The 13,352-nt window shown below is 55.7% G+C and overlaps 2 protein-coding genes across 3 annotated transcripts in view; one reads left to right on the top strand and one right to left on the bottom strand.

Moving 5' to 3' along the window:
* Positions 1 to 73: 73 nt before the first annotated feature.
* On the top strand, positions 74 to 2,187 carry LOC128801677 (class II histocompatibility antigen, B-L beta chain-like). The gene is given in 6 exon segments (XM_053967721.1): positions 74 to 236; positions 844 to 892; positions 894 to 979; positions 982 to 1,104; positions 1,681 to 1,787; positions 1,888 to 2,187. Coding segments are annotated over 6 exon segments (828 nt in total).
* A 284-nt stretch (positions 2,188 to 2,471) lies between these two features.
* The window catches only part of LOC128801727 (zinc finger protein 239-like), a 49,891-nt gene continuing 39,010 nt past the window's right edge, over positions 2,472 to 13,352 (bottom strand). The window contains exons 1-2 of one of the 2 annotated variants that reach the window (XM_053967808.1): positions 8,927 to 9,082; positions 2,472 to 3,862 (exon numbers count right to left, since the gene is read on the bottom strand). In XM_053967808.1, coding sequence (XP_053823783.1) covers positions 2,927 to 3,835 — 909 coding nt within the window. In that variant the 5' untranslated portion in view covers positions 3,836 to 3,862; positions 8,927 to 9,082 and the 3' untranslated portion in view covers positions 2,472 to 2,926. Of the gene's footprint in view, positions 3,863 to 8,926 lie in introns of those variants that run through there. The other variant, XM_053967807.1, reaches the window with a different exon arrangement.

Genomic DNA, 13,352 nt, shown 5'->3' with positions numbered 1-13,352 from the left:
CTATGGCCCAAAGGATCCAAGAGGAACTCTAAAAATGCAGCAACCGTGTGGCACCTTTTGGGGTTCACCCTCTATGGGGAGACAGCAGCCAGGTACTGGAACAGCGACCCACACGTTAAGGAGCAAAACAGGACTGGGGTGGACTGGCTCTGCCGGTACAACTACGAGTATCTCACTGGACTGGCTCTGCCCGTACAACTACGAGTATCTCAGCCCGTTCTTCCTGGAGCACCGAGGTGAGTGGGGGGCAGAGCGCGTCCCCTCCGGCCCTGCCATGGCAATGACCCTGGAGGCCCTCAAAACCTCACTGGGAATCGCCCCAGAGCCCTCAGCCCTCCTTGTGCCCATCCCCGAGACCTTCTGTCCCTGCCACTGCCCCCCGTGGCTCTCCCAGTCCATCCCAGTCTCTGCCAGTGCCTCCCGGCTGTCCATCTCAGCCTAGCGTGGCGCTGCCGCCTCTCAGCCAATCAGAGCGCGTGTCTCTGATGACTCATCAGTTGCCAGGCAGACCCGCACCGCCGAGTGCCCCGCTCTGGACTCGGCCTCCCAGTGCCGCGCACTTCATTCCCAGTTCCTCCCAGTGCCGCCCCAGCCCCTCCAAGTCCATTCCCAGTTCATTCCCAGTTCACTCCTAGACCTCCACCTTCTCTCCCAGTGCCCACCCCATCCCCTCCCATCTCTCTGAGTGCCACTCCACTCCTTCCCAGTCCATTCCCACTCCCTTCCCAGTCCATTCCCACTCCCTCCCAGTCCATTCCCAGTCCCTCCCCAGGCCACCCCACCCCTCCCCTCTCTCTCCCAGTTCCCCCCAACTGATCCCAGTCTGTCCCCAAACTCTCCCAGTGCCCCCCAGCGTATCCATCTCGCTGGTGCACTCGAGCTCCCAGCCGGGGCTGCTCCCTGATGGATTTCTACCCTGCCCGCACCCAGCTGAGGTGGCTCCAGGGCCAGCAGGAGCTCTCTGTGGTGGCCACCGACATGGTCCCAACAAGGACTGGACCTACCAGCTCCTGGTGCTGCTGGAAACCCCCCCCTGGCACGGGCTCACCTGCACCTGCCAGGTCGAGCACGTCAGCCTGGAGCACCCCCTGAGCCGCCACTGGGGTACGGGGGAGGAATTGGGGGCGCTGCCAGAGCCACTGGGATGTGCTGGGAACTACTGGGAGGGAGTTGGAGAGAGCCTGGTTTCAGCTGGGAGAGGGGCTGGGGGGTCTGGAAGGGCTAAGAAGGGGTTTGGAGGATACTGGGGAGGGTGGGATGGGGTTCTGGGGGTCCTGGTGGGCACTGGGAGGGAGTTTGGGGGACCTGGGTGTAATTGGGAGGGACTGGAGTGAGCCTGGAGGAGCTGGAAGGAGATTGGGGATGGCTAAGGGAGGCCTGGAATGAGGTTGGTTGTGCTGGGAAGAGACTGGGAGGGGTCTGGGTGAGTCCTGGTGGGGCTGGGAAGGGATTGGGAGAGGATTTGGAGGTCCTGGGGCTGTAGGGGACAACTGGAAAGGGGCTGTGGGATCCTGATGGGAATGGGAGGGGCTTTGGTGAGTGCTGGGGAGGTTGGGAAGGGATCGGGGGGGAGGTTTCAGGGGGTCTTGGGTGGGCTGGGAGTGATCGGGAGGGAGCTTGGAGGGGCTTGGGGTGTCCGTGAGAGGTTTTGGGGGGTCCTGACTCCTGCAGACCCCCCAGAGATGCCGCCAGACGCCGCCTGCAGCAAGACGCCCACAGGGATCGGAGACTCAGAGTTGGGCTTTGTCTTCCTGGCACTGCGGTTCGGCTTCTGCCTGCACAAGAAGGTCAGGGGGGTTCCGGGGGTCGTGGCCCCCCTCCCCCAGAGCGTGTGTGCTCTTCCCAGGGCCCCAGCCCGCTGTCACCCCCTTTTCTCTGCCCACACAGCTCCTGAGCCGCCGGCGCCCGCAGCCGCTCCCCGTGGCCTCGGGCCCGGACAGGACCCCCTGCTCTGTCCCCACGATGATTTTGGGGCGGTCGTGTGTCCCCCCAGCCCTGCTGTCACTCTGCCCCTGCCCGCCTGCTCCCAGTCTTCCCAGTAAAGCTTCCCAGTTAAGCCCAGTCCAGGTTATGGGGGGCGGTGGGGAGGGACTTGGGGGGACCACACGGCGGGGTCGGGACTGGGCACGGAGGGTGGGGTCCAGGTGGGGAACACTGCCTGCTGCGGGTCTGCCCGGCAACTGGTGAGTCATCAGCCCCGCTCTCTCGGATTGGCTGGCTCTTGTCCATCGCATTCTCTCATTGGCTGAGGAGAGGCCCGGGACTGCAGACAAGCAACGGGAGAGATCCCGCCCCGAGCACCGGCACGGGGACAACAGACCCAGCCCGGGCACACGGAGGGGATTTATCACCAACCAAACCACAGCAGCACAAGGAGAAGGGAAAGAACTCCCTCCAACACCTTCCCCCCACCCAACGGGGATCACCCACAACAGGGGTTGTCCACGATGGAGAGACGGGGACAGCCGAGCTCAGATCAGAAGCCAATTTTATTGAGGGTACCAGGTGTTTATACAGGGTTTTACTTGTGTGGTGCTTATAGGGCTCGATGTTTGCTAACAATTTCCATTGGTTACACATTCTTCATGACATCCCGTCACCTGGGAACATTATCTTATCACAAAGTCTCACAACAGGATGCTTGGTCACTTCTTGCCCAGGGAGACTTAAACGGTGTCTGTGTCTCCCACAGTTTCTGCTCAGTCAGGCCTCAGATATCGGGCCCCTTTGCCGGCTCCATTGTTTTACTCTCTGTTTTATTCCCCATATGGGGGCACCAGGGCTCTGCCCAACGGGGGTCACTGGGGATCATCCAGCCCGGAGCCTCCCATGGGGGATGGAGCTGGAGCAGCACACGAAGCTCTTCCCTCACTCTCTTCCCTCACTCTCAGCTTTTCCCTCACTCGGGGCACTCACAGGGCTTCCCTTAGTGATGCCTCTGTTGGTGTTCAGTCAAGGTTGAGCTCCTGGAGAAGCTCTTCCCACACTCCCCACACTCGTAGGGCCTCTCCCCGGTGTGGATGCGCCGGTGCACGGTGAGGTGGGAGTTTCGCTTGAAGCCCTTCCCGCAGTCGGGGCAGCGGAAGGGCCTCTCATCTGTGTGAATCCGCTCGTGTAGGAGGAGATTGGAGCTGGTCTGAAACCTCTTCCCACACTGGGGACACTCATAGGGCCGTTCCCCAGTGTGGATGTGCTGGTGCTTTCTCAGGCCAGAGCTCTGCACATAGCTCTTCCCACACTCCCCACACTCGTAGGGCCGTTCCCCAGTGCGGATGCGCCGGTGTATTCTCAGGGCAGAGCTCCACCCAAAGCTCTTCCCACATTCCAAGCAGGTGTAGGGCCGTTCCCCGGTGTGGATCACCTGGTGCTCAAACAGCCTGGAGCTGTCTCTGAAACCCATCCCACACTCCCCACACTTGTAGGGCCGTTCCCCAGTGTGGATCCTCTGGTGCTGGATCAGGTTGGAGCTGTCTCTGAAGCTCTTCCCACATTCCTCACACTCGTAGGGCCGTTCCCCAGTGTGGACCCTCTGGTGCTGGTTCAGTTTGGAGCGGTCTCTGAAACCCTTCCCACACTCCCCACACTCGTAGGGCCGTTCCCCAGTGTGGATCCTCTGGTGCTGGATCACGCCAGAGCTCCAGCTGAAGCCCTGCCCACATTCCAAGCACTTGTGTGGCTTCTCCCTGCCATGAGCCTTCTCCACCAGCTCTGAGCTCCGGCTGGATCTCCGGCCGCCTTCCTGGCTCAGGGGGGCTCTTTCCTCCCCGCAGCTCCCTGGGCTGGGTTTGCAGCCACTCCCCGGGCAGGATCTCTGGGGCTTTTCCTCCTCCTCCATCCAGCCACGCCCTGGCAACGACAAATCCTGGTTTGGGGAAAAAACAAGAGGAGAGCACCTTGGACTGGAGGTTCCTCCCTGCCCAAGTTCATCTCAGGAAGTCAATGGGAATCTTGAGTCTGTAAGAACCTCCAAAACACCAAGATTCACCGCAAAAATCCTACAAATTCCATGACACAGATCAAAAACTCTCCAAACATCGCAAGTCAGCAAAAACATCCTCCAAAAGATAAAGATTCAGCTGCCACATAAAACCAAAGCACCAACATTTAGCCCAAGAAAGCTCAGAAACACCAAGATTCACCCCGTGAAAATCGTGGATCCCCCTCCACAGTCACCTGCTGCATGTGGGGGGAGCAGCGCTCCTGGGGCTGGGGGGTGACTGCAGATACAGGGAGGGGTGGAACCTTGTGCTGCTTCCTGTTTCTGCTTCTCCTCCTCCTCCTCTTGTGTCTCTGCTCTTCCTCACACTCCTCTTCCTCTTGCTATTCCTCCTTCTCCTGCACAATCCCACCTTCTCCTGCCAACGTGCAGCGTTTGACCATTTTGTTCCTCAATCCTGCTTCTCCTCCTGCCCCCAGGCCCAGCACCCACTGCCGGCTCCCTCTTCCCCCCAAACCCACAGCATCCCAGCACAGGGGAAGGGATGGAGCTGGGGCAGGTCGGGCTGGGGCAGCGCTGGAAAGTGACAGGAGAAGCCATCGGTTTCAGAAAATGTTATCAATGCTCTGCTGATGTCAATTTTTCCGCACACCCTGGGGCTCATCCGGAATTCCTTCCACCGTCCGCAGCGGCGGGCAGGGAGTGCAGCTGAAGGTGCCTCACCCACTTTGGGTGATCGGCTCCCTTGGCTGGCAGCGGCACCGGGGATTGATTGGGGACCCACCAGTGACCAGGAGACAGACGAGTGACACATCAGGGGGGTCTGTGAGGAGGCAGCAGGGAGAGAGCACTGAAAATCTCATCCGTGAGTGCACTGGGATCTTCGGGGAGTGAACGTGGCAGGGCACCCAGGGAGGAGAGAAAAGGGAAAGCCAGGGAGGGGTCCTGGCCAAAGGGAGGATAAGCACAACATGTCTCTGAAGGGTCCCCTGGGAGAATGTTGAGGTCGTTTGCACATTCCCCCAGAGGTAATTAAGGACATGGACACCCAGGGGGCAAGAAGGGAAGTGGAGAAGGGATTTGGACAACAGAGCATGGATGTTGTTGGTGTGCTGGGAAGGGATCGGGTGAAGGGGAGTGTGCAGCAATATGGGGAAGGCAAGAAGCAGCAGGAGGGATCAATATGCCAAGAAAAAGGATGATGGAAAAGAGGAGGAAGAGAAAAATACAGAGCACTGAGATGTTTTTCATCACTGTTTTATGCTCAGAATTTGCCAGCTGATCCAGATCCTCTCCATCCCCGGTTTCCAGGACAGGAAAAGAAGGAGGTCAGGATGTCAGGGGGTTTCTCTGCGGTGGGCAGCGGCAGCACCGGGCGCAGAGCTGTGGGACCGGGAGCACGGGCTGGGGGCCCGTGGGGAGCTGCGGGGCCGGGCCGGGGCTGTGGGGCAGCCGGGGCTCAGCGCCGGGCGCTGCCTGACCCCACCAGCCCCGGGCAGGGCCGGCACTGGCCCCCGGCCCCCAGGAGGCTGCGGGACGCCCCGGCCGCTGCCCGGCCCCGGGGAGCTGCCGGCCCTGCCCGCCGGGGGGGCCACCTTTGGACACTGCGGCAGGACAGGGACCGGCTCTGCCATACGGGCTCTGGAGGGGACCCTGAGCACAAGCAGGAAAACAAAGGAACAGCTGGGAAATGCAGAGTGTACATGCAAGGAGCAGGATTTTCTATTAACCATTTGTTTGGGTCCCTGGAGAAAGGAAAGATTTTGCAGAACGCTCAGCAGTTCTCAGAGGATGAGCACCCACAGGCACTGAGCGGGGCTGCAGGAGTGGCAGAAGGAGGCCCTGGAGCACTTGGGCTCAAAGGCACAGCAGCTGAATGCAAGAAGGGATGAGCCAAAGGCCAAGCTGAAGGCAAAGGCCATGGCACAGTTCCTACAGCCCCTCAGGGATCAACCCCAGCGCCCAAGGGGGCCCCAGCACCCAGGGGACGGGGTCGGCCACAAGCACCTGGCAGAGGCATTGCCCTCCTGGGCAGGGGAGAGCCCACCCAAACAGCCCCTGGCAAGGAGTCAGGGCTGGAAACCAAGGTGCCATGGGTACAGCTTTTGCCATTGGCTTTGGCAAGAAGAAGAGCCAGACCCAGGGCTGAGATTCAATTGTCTCCCTTGCAATTCATCCTGGCAATTCCTTACCCTGCTAATTCTCCACCTAGTGCAGGCTGGAGATAAGGGATGGACATCTAAAGCAGTCTGTGGCCACAATCCTGTCTCTTGTGAAATCTCTGCCACAGGAAGCTGGGCTGGCACAGAGCCTGCCTTGGCACTTTGCTGTTGCCAACATCCAAGCAGGACATCGGGCCCTGCCTAAGGACTGCAAAGCAGCACCACTGGTGGCCAAGTGGCGCGGCCCGTGCCAAGTGGCCCTGAGGCCAGAAACAGCCGCCAGCACAGCTGAACACGGGGGACCCCTCAGCCTCGGCTCCAGGGCTCTGAAGCCCCGGAGATTTGCACTTCCCGCCTGCAGCAGGAGGATGGGAGGCCCCCACTGAGCCTGCACTGAAGGCAGCGCAGCAGCAGCCAGGCCTCCACAGCGGGGCAAGGCCCTGGGCCTGCCCACACATCCTCTGCTCAAATCCTCCGCCTGCCCATCCTCCTTTGGCATCTCCAGACACCGGGGCCAATCCTTGCTGCCACTGCTGCAGCTTCAGTGCTTTCTGTGCCTGCACTGCCGCAGCTGCTGGGGAACACAACGGCACAATTCCACTCTGCCTCTCACTTACACTCACACACTGCGCTGCCTGCCATTGCATCCATGGAAAATACACCAGGGCATCGACTTCAACCTTTTCAACATTTGATTTCTCTACTCAGGCTTGCTTTGCCGTGGCCTCGGGCAATGAAAGGTTCAAGGTTTTTTTAAGGGATGTCCCACCACTCCATGGAGATGAGTTGAACAGCTCAACACTCTGCGAATGGCCCAAAAGATACCCACAAAGATAACGACCAGCAGCAAAACAGCAACGCCCAGCAGCAAACAGCAACCAACACCTACCCCAGACACTGCCCCCGGCACAGCTGGAGACACCTGCTCTGCAAAAGGCTGAGAAGGAAATCCAGCAGTTCCCACCTAATTAACATCAGAAGCAAACAAATCCGGGTCCAATAGGAACCCAAATACTAAAAACTGCACGACTTGAAACTATAGAACATTAAACCAATGGGTTTAGATTGGTTCAGACTGTATCAAGTTTGGGGGAAATCTAGTAAAACCCACGTGTCACGGAACGATTTTCTCTGCACAGCCGGGCTATGTGGGGATGGAATGATTTCTGTTGCACATCCTGGCCAGAATCAATAATGCCTTGACTCTAACACTAAACATATTGCTGGAGTTTTTCTTTTTCCTGCAGTTTCAGTGCAAAGTTTATAGCATTAGAGTATTTTTTGTAATAATCCTACTTCTATACTGCCAGTTAGGTTTGGGTCAGGGATGGGAGAATGAGTTTGTACTTCGACGAGAAGTACAAAAAACGTAATTGCCTCGGAATTTTTATGTCTATGTTTGTGTGAGAGATACCAAAATTTTGCTCTGGGTTTGTCGACGTTCACCTTTAGGCTGCATTTTGCAAAACGAGAAGAGATTTAAAGGTGACCCTTTAACTCAGAAACAGTAAATCGATGATTTGAACGAAAAAAAAAAAAAGAAAATAGCAGGTTGTGGGGGGGCCACATGTGAGGCTGCTGAAGGCTGCTCTGGGAGAGAAGCTGCATTCCAGGCAGCCAGCAGAGGAGCTTTAGAAATGCAAATTAACACTGCTGGGGCAAAGTGCGGACAATGTACCCGGCTCTTCTTGCCTGGGGCAGGAATTGGGCTGATTCCCTCTGCCCCTCACCCCAAGCTCTGCCTGCTTGCACAGATGCAATTAGCACAGCTGAAGGCAGAACCCATGGTCAGGATCTCTGACTCTGCAACAGAAATGGGTGAAGCTGCAAAGGGAAACAGCAAATGGAGAATGTTGTCAAAACCTCACTAAAATAAGGGGGGGGATCATCCCTCTGCCCACTCCAACATGTGCTGTCACTGTCTATGCTATACAGGGAGCATCAGAGCACGGGGGTTTTTGCTCTAAAAGTTCAAGGAAATCAGCTGGAATTCAAGTATTTGATGATATAATTAGAAAAAAGCGGTCAATTCATGCAGTCCCAGCTGGAGAGATCGCCCAAAAATGGGGAAAAGATGAAGGGCCACCCGAACAAATCCTGCAACCAAAGTGGACCCGGGAAGAACAAAACAGAGTCAATGAGTGAATCTGCCTGGAGACAGGGCCAGGCACTTGTAGATAAGGAAGTAACGGGAGAAACCATCAGTTCCAATAAATGTTACAAATTGACCCAGACTGCTGCTCAAAGTCCCGCTAAATTCCTCAACTTCCAGAAGAACAAGGACTTCACAGAGCCACGAATATCGGCTCTTATACACCAGGAGGGTGCACATTAACGAGGACAGGCAGCAGGCGCATCGGCAAGTCGGAACCTCCCGAGTCCCTCAGGCAGCGGGCAAAGGCAGAGGGAGATGCGGCCGGGAAAATGAGCATAAAAAGGAGGCTGCGTACTACAACAAGGGCAGAGAGCGCACGGCAAATGCCCCACGGCCTCTCCCTCTGCCCAGCAATAAAGTCACTTTGACAGGACTCCTCGGTCTCCTCTGGGCACAGAAACCTCCGGCGAGGTGAATTTCCCCGCACGCTCCCGGCGACGGGGCAGCCACCTCTGTCCTAGCCACAGCAAGCGGGACGAGGCAGCGCTGCTCCGGCAGCGGCTCCTGCCCAGGCAGCGGCGGGAAGGAGAGCGCGGGCAGCCGCTCCCGCAGCGCCCTCGGCCCAGGGCCACCACGGGCCGGACACGGCACAAGCAAGCCGCCGCAGCCCCCTGCCGCCCCCTCCGCCCGCAGCGAGCCCCGAGCCCCCGCAGAACCCAGCGCGGCTCCCACCTGCGCCGGGGCCGCCTCCCAGCTCCGCCAATGCCGCCTCCCCGGCCTCCGGCCGCTGCCGCCGCTCCCGGGCCCGCACAGACGCTCCGCCAATGGCGCCGCTGCCCAGCCAGGGCCGCCCTCAGGCCGCCAGCGGGGCCGTGCTTCGCCCCGCTCTCACCAATCAGCGCGCCACAACCACGACTGACGGCACAGCCGGCCAATCGCAGCGAGGGGCGGGCTCTGCACACGGCACCGCCTCGCCCCGCGCTCTCAGGGCCCCCCGGGCTGGGCGAGGGCAAAGCCGCAGCTGAGGAACAGCCCTGGAACGGGCCCGGGCCCGGGCCGGCATCCAGCGCAAACACAAACAAACTTCTCCGCACCTCCCGACACGGCTTTCCCGGCCCTGCGCCTTCGCTGCCTCCGCCTCTGCGGCAAGCCCACGAGCCCCGCTTCTCCTACCCCTAATTAGCAGCATCAGTGCAGCGCTTGGATTTCCCCCAAAAAGGGAGAAAAAAGCCCTGGGGGTGAGTGGGGCAGGGGAGCGATTTCTGGCAGAAAACTCCAAAACCTCCGAGCAGGAGAATGAGAAGTCAAGGAAGAGCCTTGGATCCAGCTTTCCCCCAGGCCTCCCTCCTTCCAGCTGCACCTCCTCCCCCGGCAGGGCAGGAGACAGGGAATGGGGCCATGCTCAGTTCATCCCCCGTGCCTTCTCCCTCTGCTCAGGGACAGGAGTCGTTCCCCTGCTGCACCCTGCGCTCTCTCCCACCGGAGACTTGTCCAGGAACTTCTCCGAGCGGAGTCCATCCCCTGGGGCACAGCCCCCCTCCAAGTGCTGCAGCGTGGGTCACTGTGCCACGGGCTCAGTCCTTCCAGGACAGGCTGCTCCAGCGGGGGCCCCTCTGCCCACGGGCTCACAGCCTCCTCTCAGGCATCCCCGTGCTCCAGCCTGGCTCCTCCAGGGGCTGCAGGGGGATCTCTGCATCCCCACGCATCTGCAGGGGGATCTCTGCAGCCCCATTGTTATAAATGAATCAGCCAATTTAATAATTAGAGCAATTTATTAAATCAAATCCGAGTAAAAATTGGAAAAGCCACAATCAAAACAGCGCCGAGCCAGGCGATCGGAGCTGGGTTCAGGCTCTGCAGCTCCGTGCCCCTGGCAGGTCACAAGGTGCTGATTCCGCAGGGGTTTTTTGTGTTGTTTTCAGACCTAGCAGGATTCCTGGGGGGTCTTCCTGTTCCCTCTCATGGATCTTGCCCCTTTCCACATATTAATGCATGTTCTTTTCTTGTGCAGAGTTTTCCCTGGAATACTCTGATTGCTGAAATCCTGTTAGACGGTAATCTCGAATATCTTGTTCTGGTGAGGAATATTCATCTTATGGGTTCAATGCTTATCTTCTAGATGGAATAATCCTTCAGAATAACCACCCTTTGAGACAGGAATTCATCTTGTGTATATTGTTCTTTCACTTGATTCCATTTAAAAAGATACTGTATTTTTTTTAATCCTGAGCACGAATTTATTTTAAATCATATATTACACCCATGGATCTGCAGGGGGATCTCTGCATCCCCTTGGATCTGCAGGGGGATCTCTGCATCCCCACGGATCTCTGCATCCAGCACCGCCGTCTTTGGAGGCGCCAGGAATAGGCTGAGCTCTGCCTGAAGCTCTTCTCACCTTCCCCACACCCTTCCCGGCACAGGGAGGGTTTTAGCTCCTCACAGCTCCCCGGGCTGGGTTTGCAGCCCCTCCTCGTGTGGGATCTCTGGGTACTTAAGCTTGGACAAGCATGTTTTGTGAACAAAGGAATAACTCTTAATAACTACACACTGTTGCGTATTCATACATACTTCATGGTTATGCATACATTCTATTTACGATAAGAAACTCTGTCTGGAATAGTTAACTCCTTCTTTTAATCCCCACGGCGTCTTGGACTCTGAGCAAGGCCTGAAGAAATTAGCTTCTTCTGATAAGAAACCCATAAATTCCTCTTCTCTGGCAGATCTAGGTGGTCTGTGACTGTTATCTCGAAATGACAATCTCATTCTTTAAAAAAAAACCCCACAAAGAATGTTTCTATTTTTAAGTTCAAAACTACATTTCCCATACTATTAAAATGTTAATACAGCACTCCTAATCAATAGAATACATATCATATTCAATTTAATATTTGCAAAAAGCCAATCATAAAAGATGCATTTTTCAATGAGGGCATCCCGAGGCTGCTGCAGGGACAGCGATGTCACCGCTGTGACATCACTGGGGACGGTGACATCATCAGGGACATCGCTGCTGTCACTTGTCCCCTCTCCCCTCCCCACACGGGATTTGAGACAAATGTGGGGAATTTTCTGGGAATTTTCATTGGAATTGTCCCAAATGCTGATGGGAATTCCTGGGGTGACGTCACTGGGGACACTTGGGGACACTCTGAGGACGCTCTGGGGACACTCATGGAGGCGGGGGCGGCTCAGGGGGCGAGTGACCCCCTCGGTGCCTTGCAGCAGAGGCAGCTTTCTGCTGTGGCTGCAGCAGAGCCGGGTTATGAATGACAATAGAATAATTGGCTTCTGCATTTCTGCATTGGCCTCTGCACGTTCTTATTGATCACAAGGACTTTGCTATGGTACTTGATATTGATAGTGGTTATTGATGATTCCTTGTAGCTGCTCGCTGGTACAATAAAATCGATCCGTTTATGTGTGCACCGTGTAACCAATTGAATGCTAGAGTAATAAATAGATATTATATCACAGGCCTTAAAATATTAAAAGTAGATAAATATGAAATAGATCAATGATAAATATTGAAATAGAGACTATGCAGTGTTAAAATGCTTTTGTGACTGACTCAGGTGTAAAACAATTCCGTTGTTTCTCCCATCTGTGGCCCGGCCTCTCCAGGTGATAACAGTGACACAAACCTGAGAAGAATTTATGAATTTACCAGGGGCTCTGAAACAACAGGATGGAACCAGGAGAAGAAATCAAATATATTGACTTGATCTACAGAATGTCCTGCAGACAAGACAGAGGTGAGAACCAAACAAGAGTTCCTGGAACATCCAAACCTGCCGGGAGTGTTTGAATAATGTCAAAACTCAGGAATGCGTTTGCAGCCCTGCAGTGGAACCGGATCCGGAGAACGAAGGGTTAAGTTAAGGGCGAGTTCTTTGGCCGAGCGCCAAAACCCTTTTTTATCCCTTTTTAAACTTTGTTTAATAATCCCTTAGTGAACTTTGTTTTTCAGACCCGGCTGGGATTTGGGGGGGCCGGGGGGTCCCCAGGCAGCCCCCGCTGCTGAGTACTGACCCCCCTCACCGGGCACCGGGACCCCCCAAAAACCGCACCCGCACCCCCTTCAGTGCCCCCGACCCCCCTCGAGCACCGACCCCCCCCGAGCACCGGGCCCGGACCCCCCTTTGTGCCCCCCCACCCATCACGGGGGTTCCGCCCCCTCCCCTTTCCCCCCCCCGGAGCCGCGGGACCCCCGGGAACAGCGCCGGGACCGGGGGGGGCCCAGGGATGTGAGAAATGGATTCCTAAAGGATTCCCAAAACCTGGCAGAAAGCTCACACAGCCTTGGACATGTCGGGGCAAACTCGGAGATTTTATTGTGCCAGCGAGCAGCTGCAAGGAATTATCAATAATCAATATCAGTATTGAGCAGCAGAGCAAAATGCTCGTGGTCAATAGGAACCTGCAAAAGCCAATAGAGAAATGCAAAACCCAATAGAAAAATCCAAAAGCCAATAGAGAAATTCAAAAAGCCAATAGAGAAATGCAAAAGCCAATAGAGGAATTCAAAAGCATTAGAATGTTAGAAATGAGAAGCTTGACTCAGCCAATATATCAAGCAGCAATTCAATTCATTAATTTATTAATTAATATGGTAACGTATGAGCAAAGCCAGCGCTGGGTACAGCGGTGGGGGTTTTCCCCTCCAACTGCACACTGATTGCTGGGCCTGCTGGTATTCATTGATCATCTTCATGCATATTCATAAGCTTTGCTCAGCAGTTTCTATTTCCAATTTTTGACATCACAATTCTTTACTTCAGGATCGTCAATCTGTGATGGTGATGTTTGGTTCCTTTCCAATTTCTGTACTCTATTGTGATCTCTTCCAGGTTTCAATATCCCGGGATGGACATCCCAGGATGTGTGTCCCACATGGTGGGGTCCATCTTCCTGATGTGGGCTCTATTTTCTAGGACCATTAATCCCTGATAGTGATGTCCAGCTTCCCTTTTTGAAATCATCAATCAGCGACGTTGATGTCCATCTTCCTTCTCCAGGATATTTTCACTGTTTTGTGAGGAGCTTGGGACAGGTTCACTTCCCTCTTTTGAATTCTTTATACATTTATACATTCTTTTTTAATTCTTTATACATTCTAAAGTCTTAAAATCCTTAATACAGAGCAACATTCTAA

This window comes from Vidua chalybeata, chromosome 31, assembly GCF_026979565.1.
Source record: "Vidua chalybeata isolate OUT-0048 chromosome 31, bVidCha1 merged haplotype, whole genome shotgun sequence".
Taxonomy (NCBI): Eukaryota; Metazoa; Chordata; class Aves; order Passeriformes; family Viduidae; genus Vidua; species Vidua chalybeata.
The sequence above is the reverse complement of the archived record's forward strand: the minus strand, read 5'-3'. Positions and strand labels throughout refer to the sequence as shown.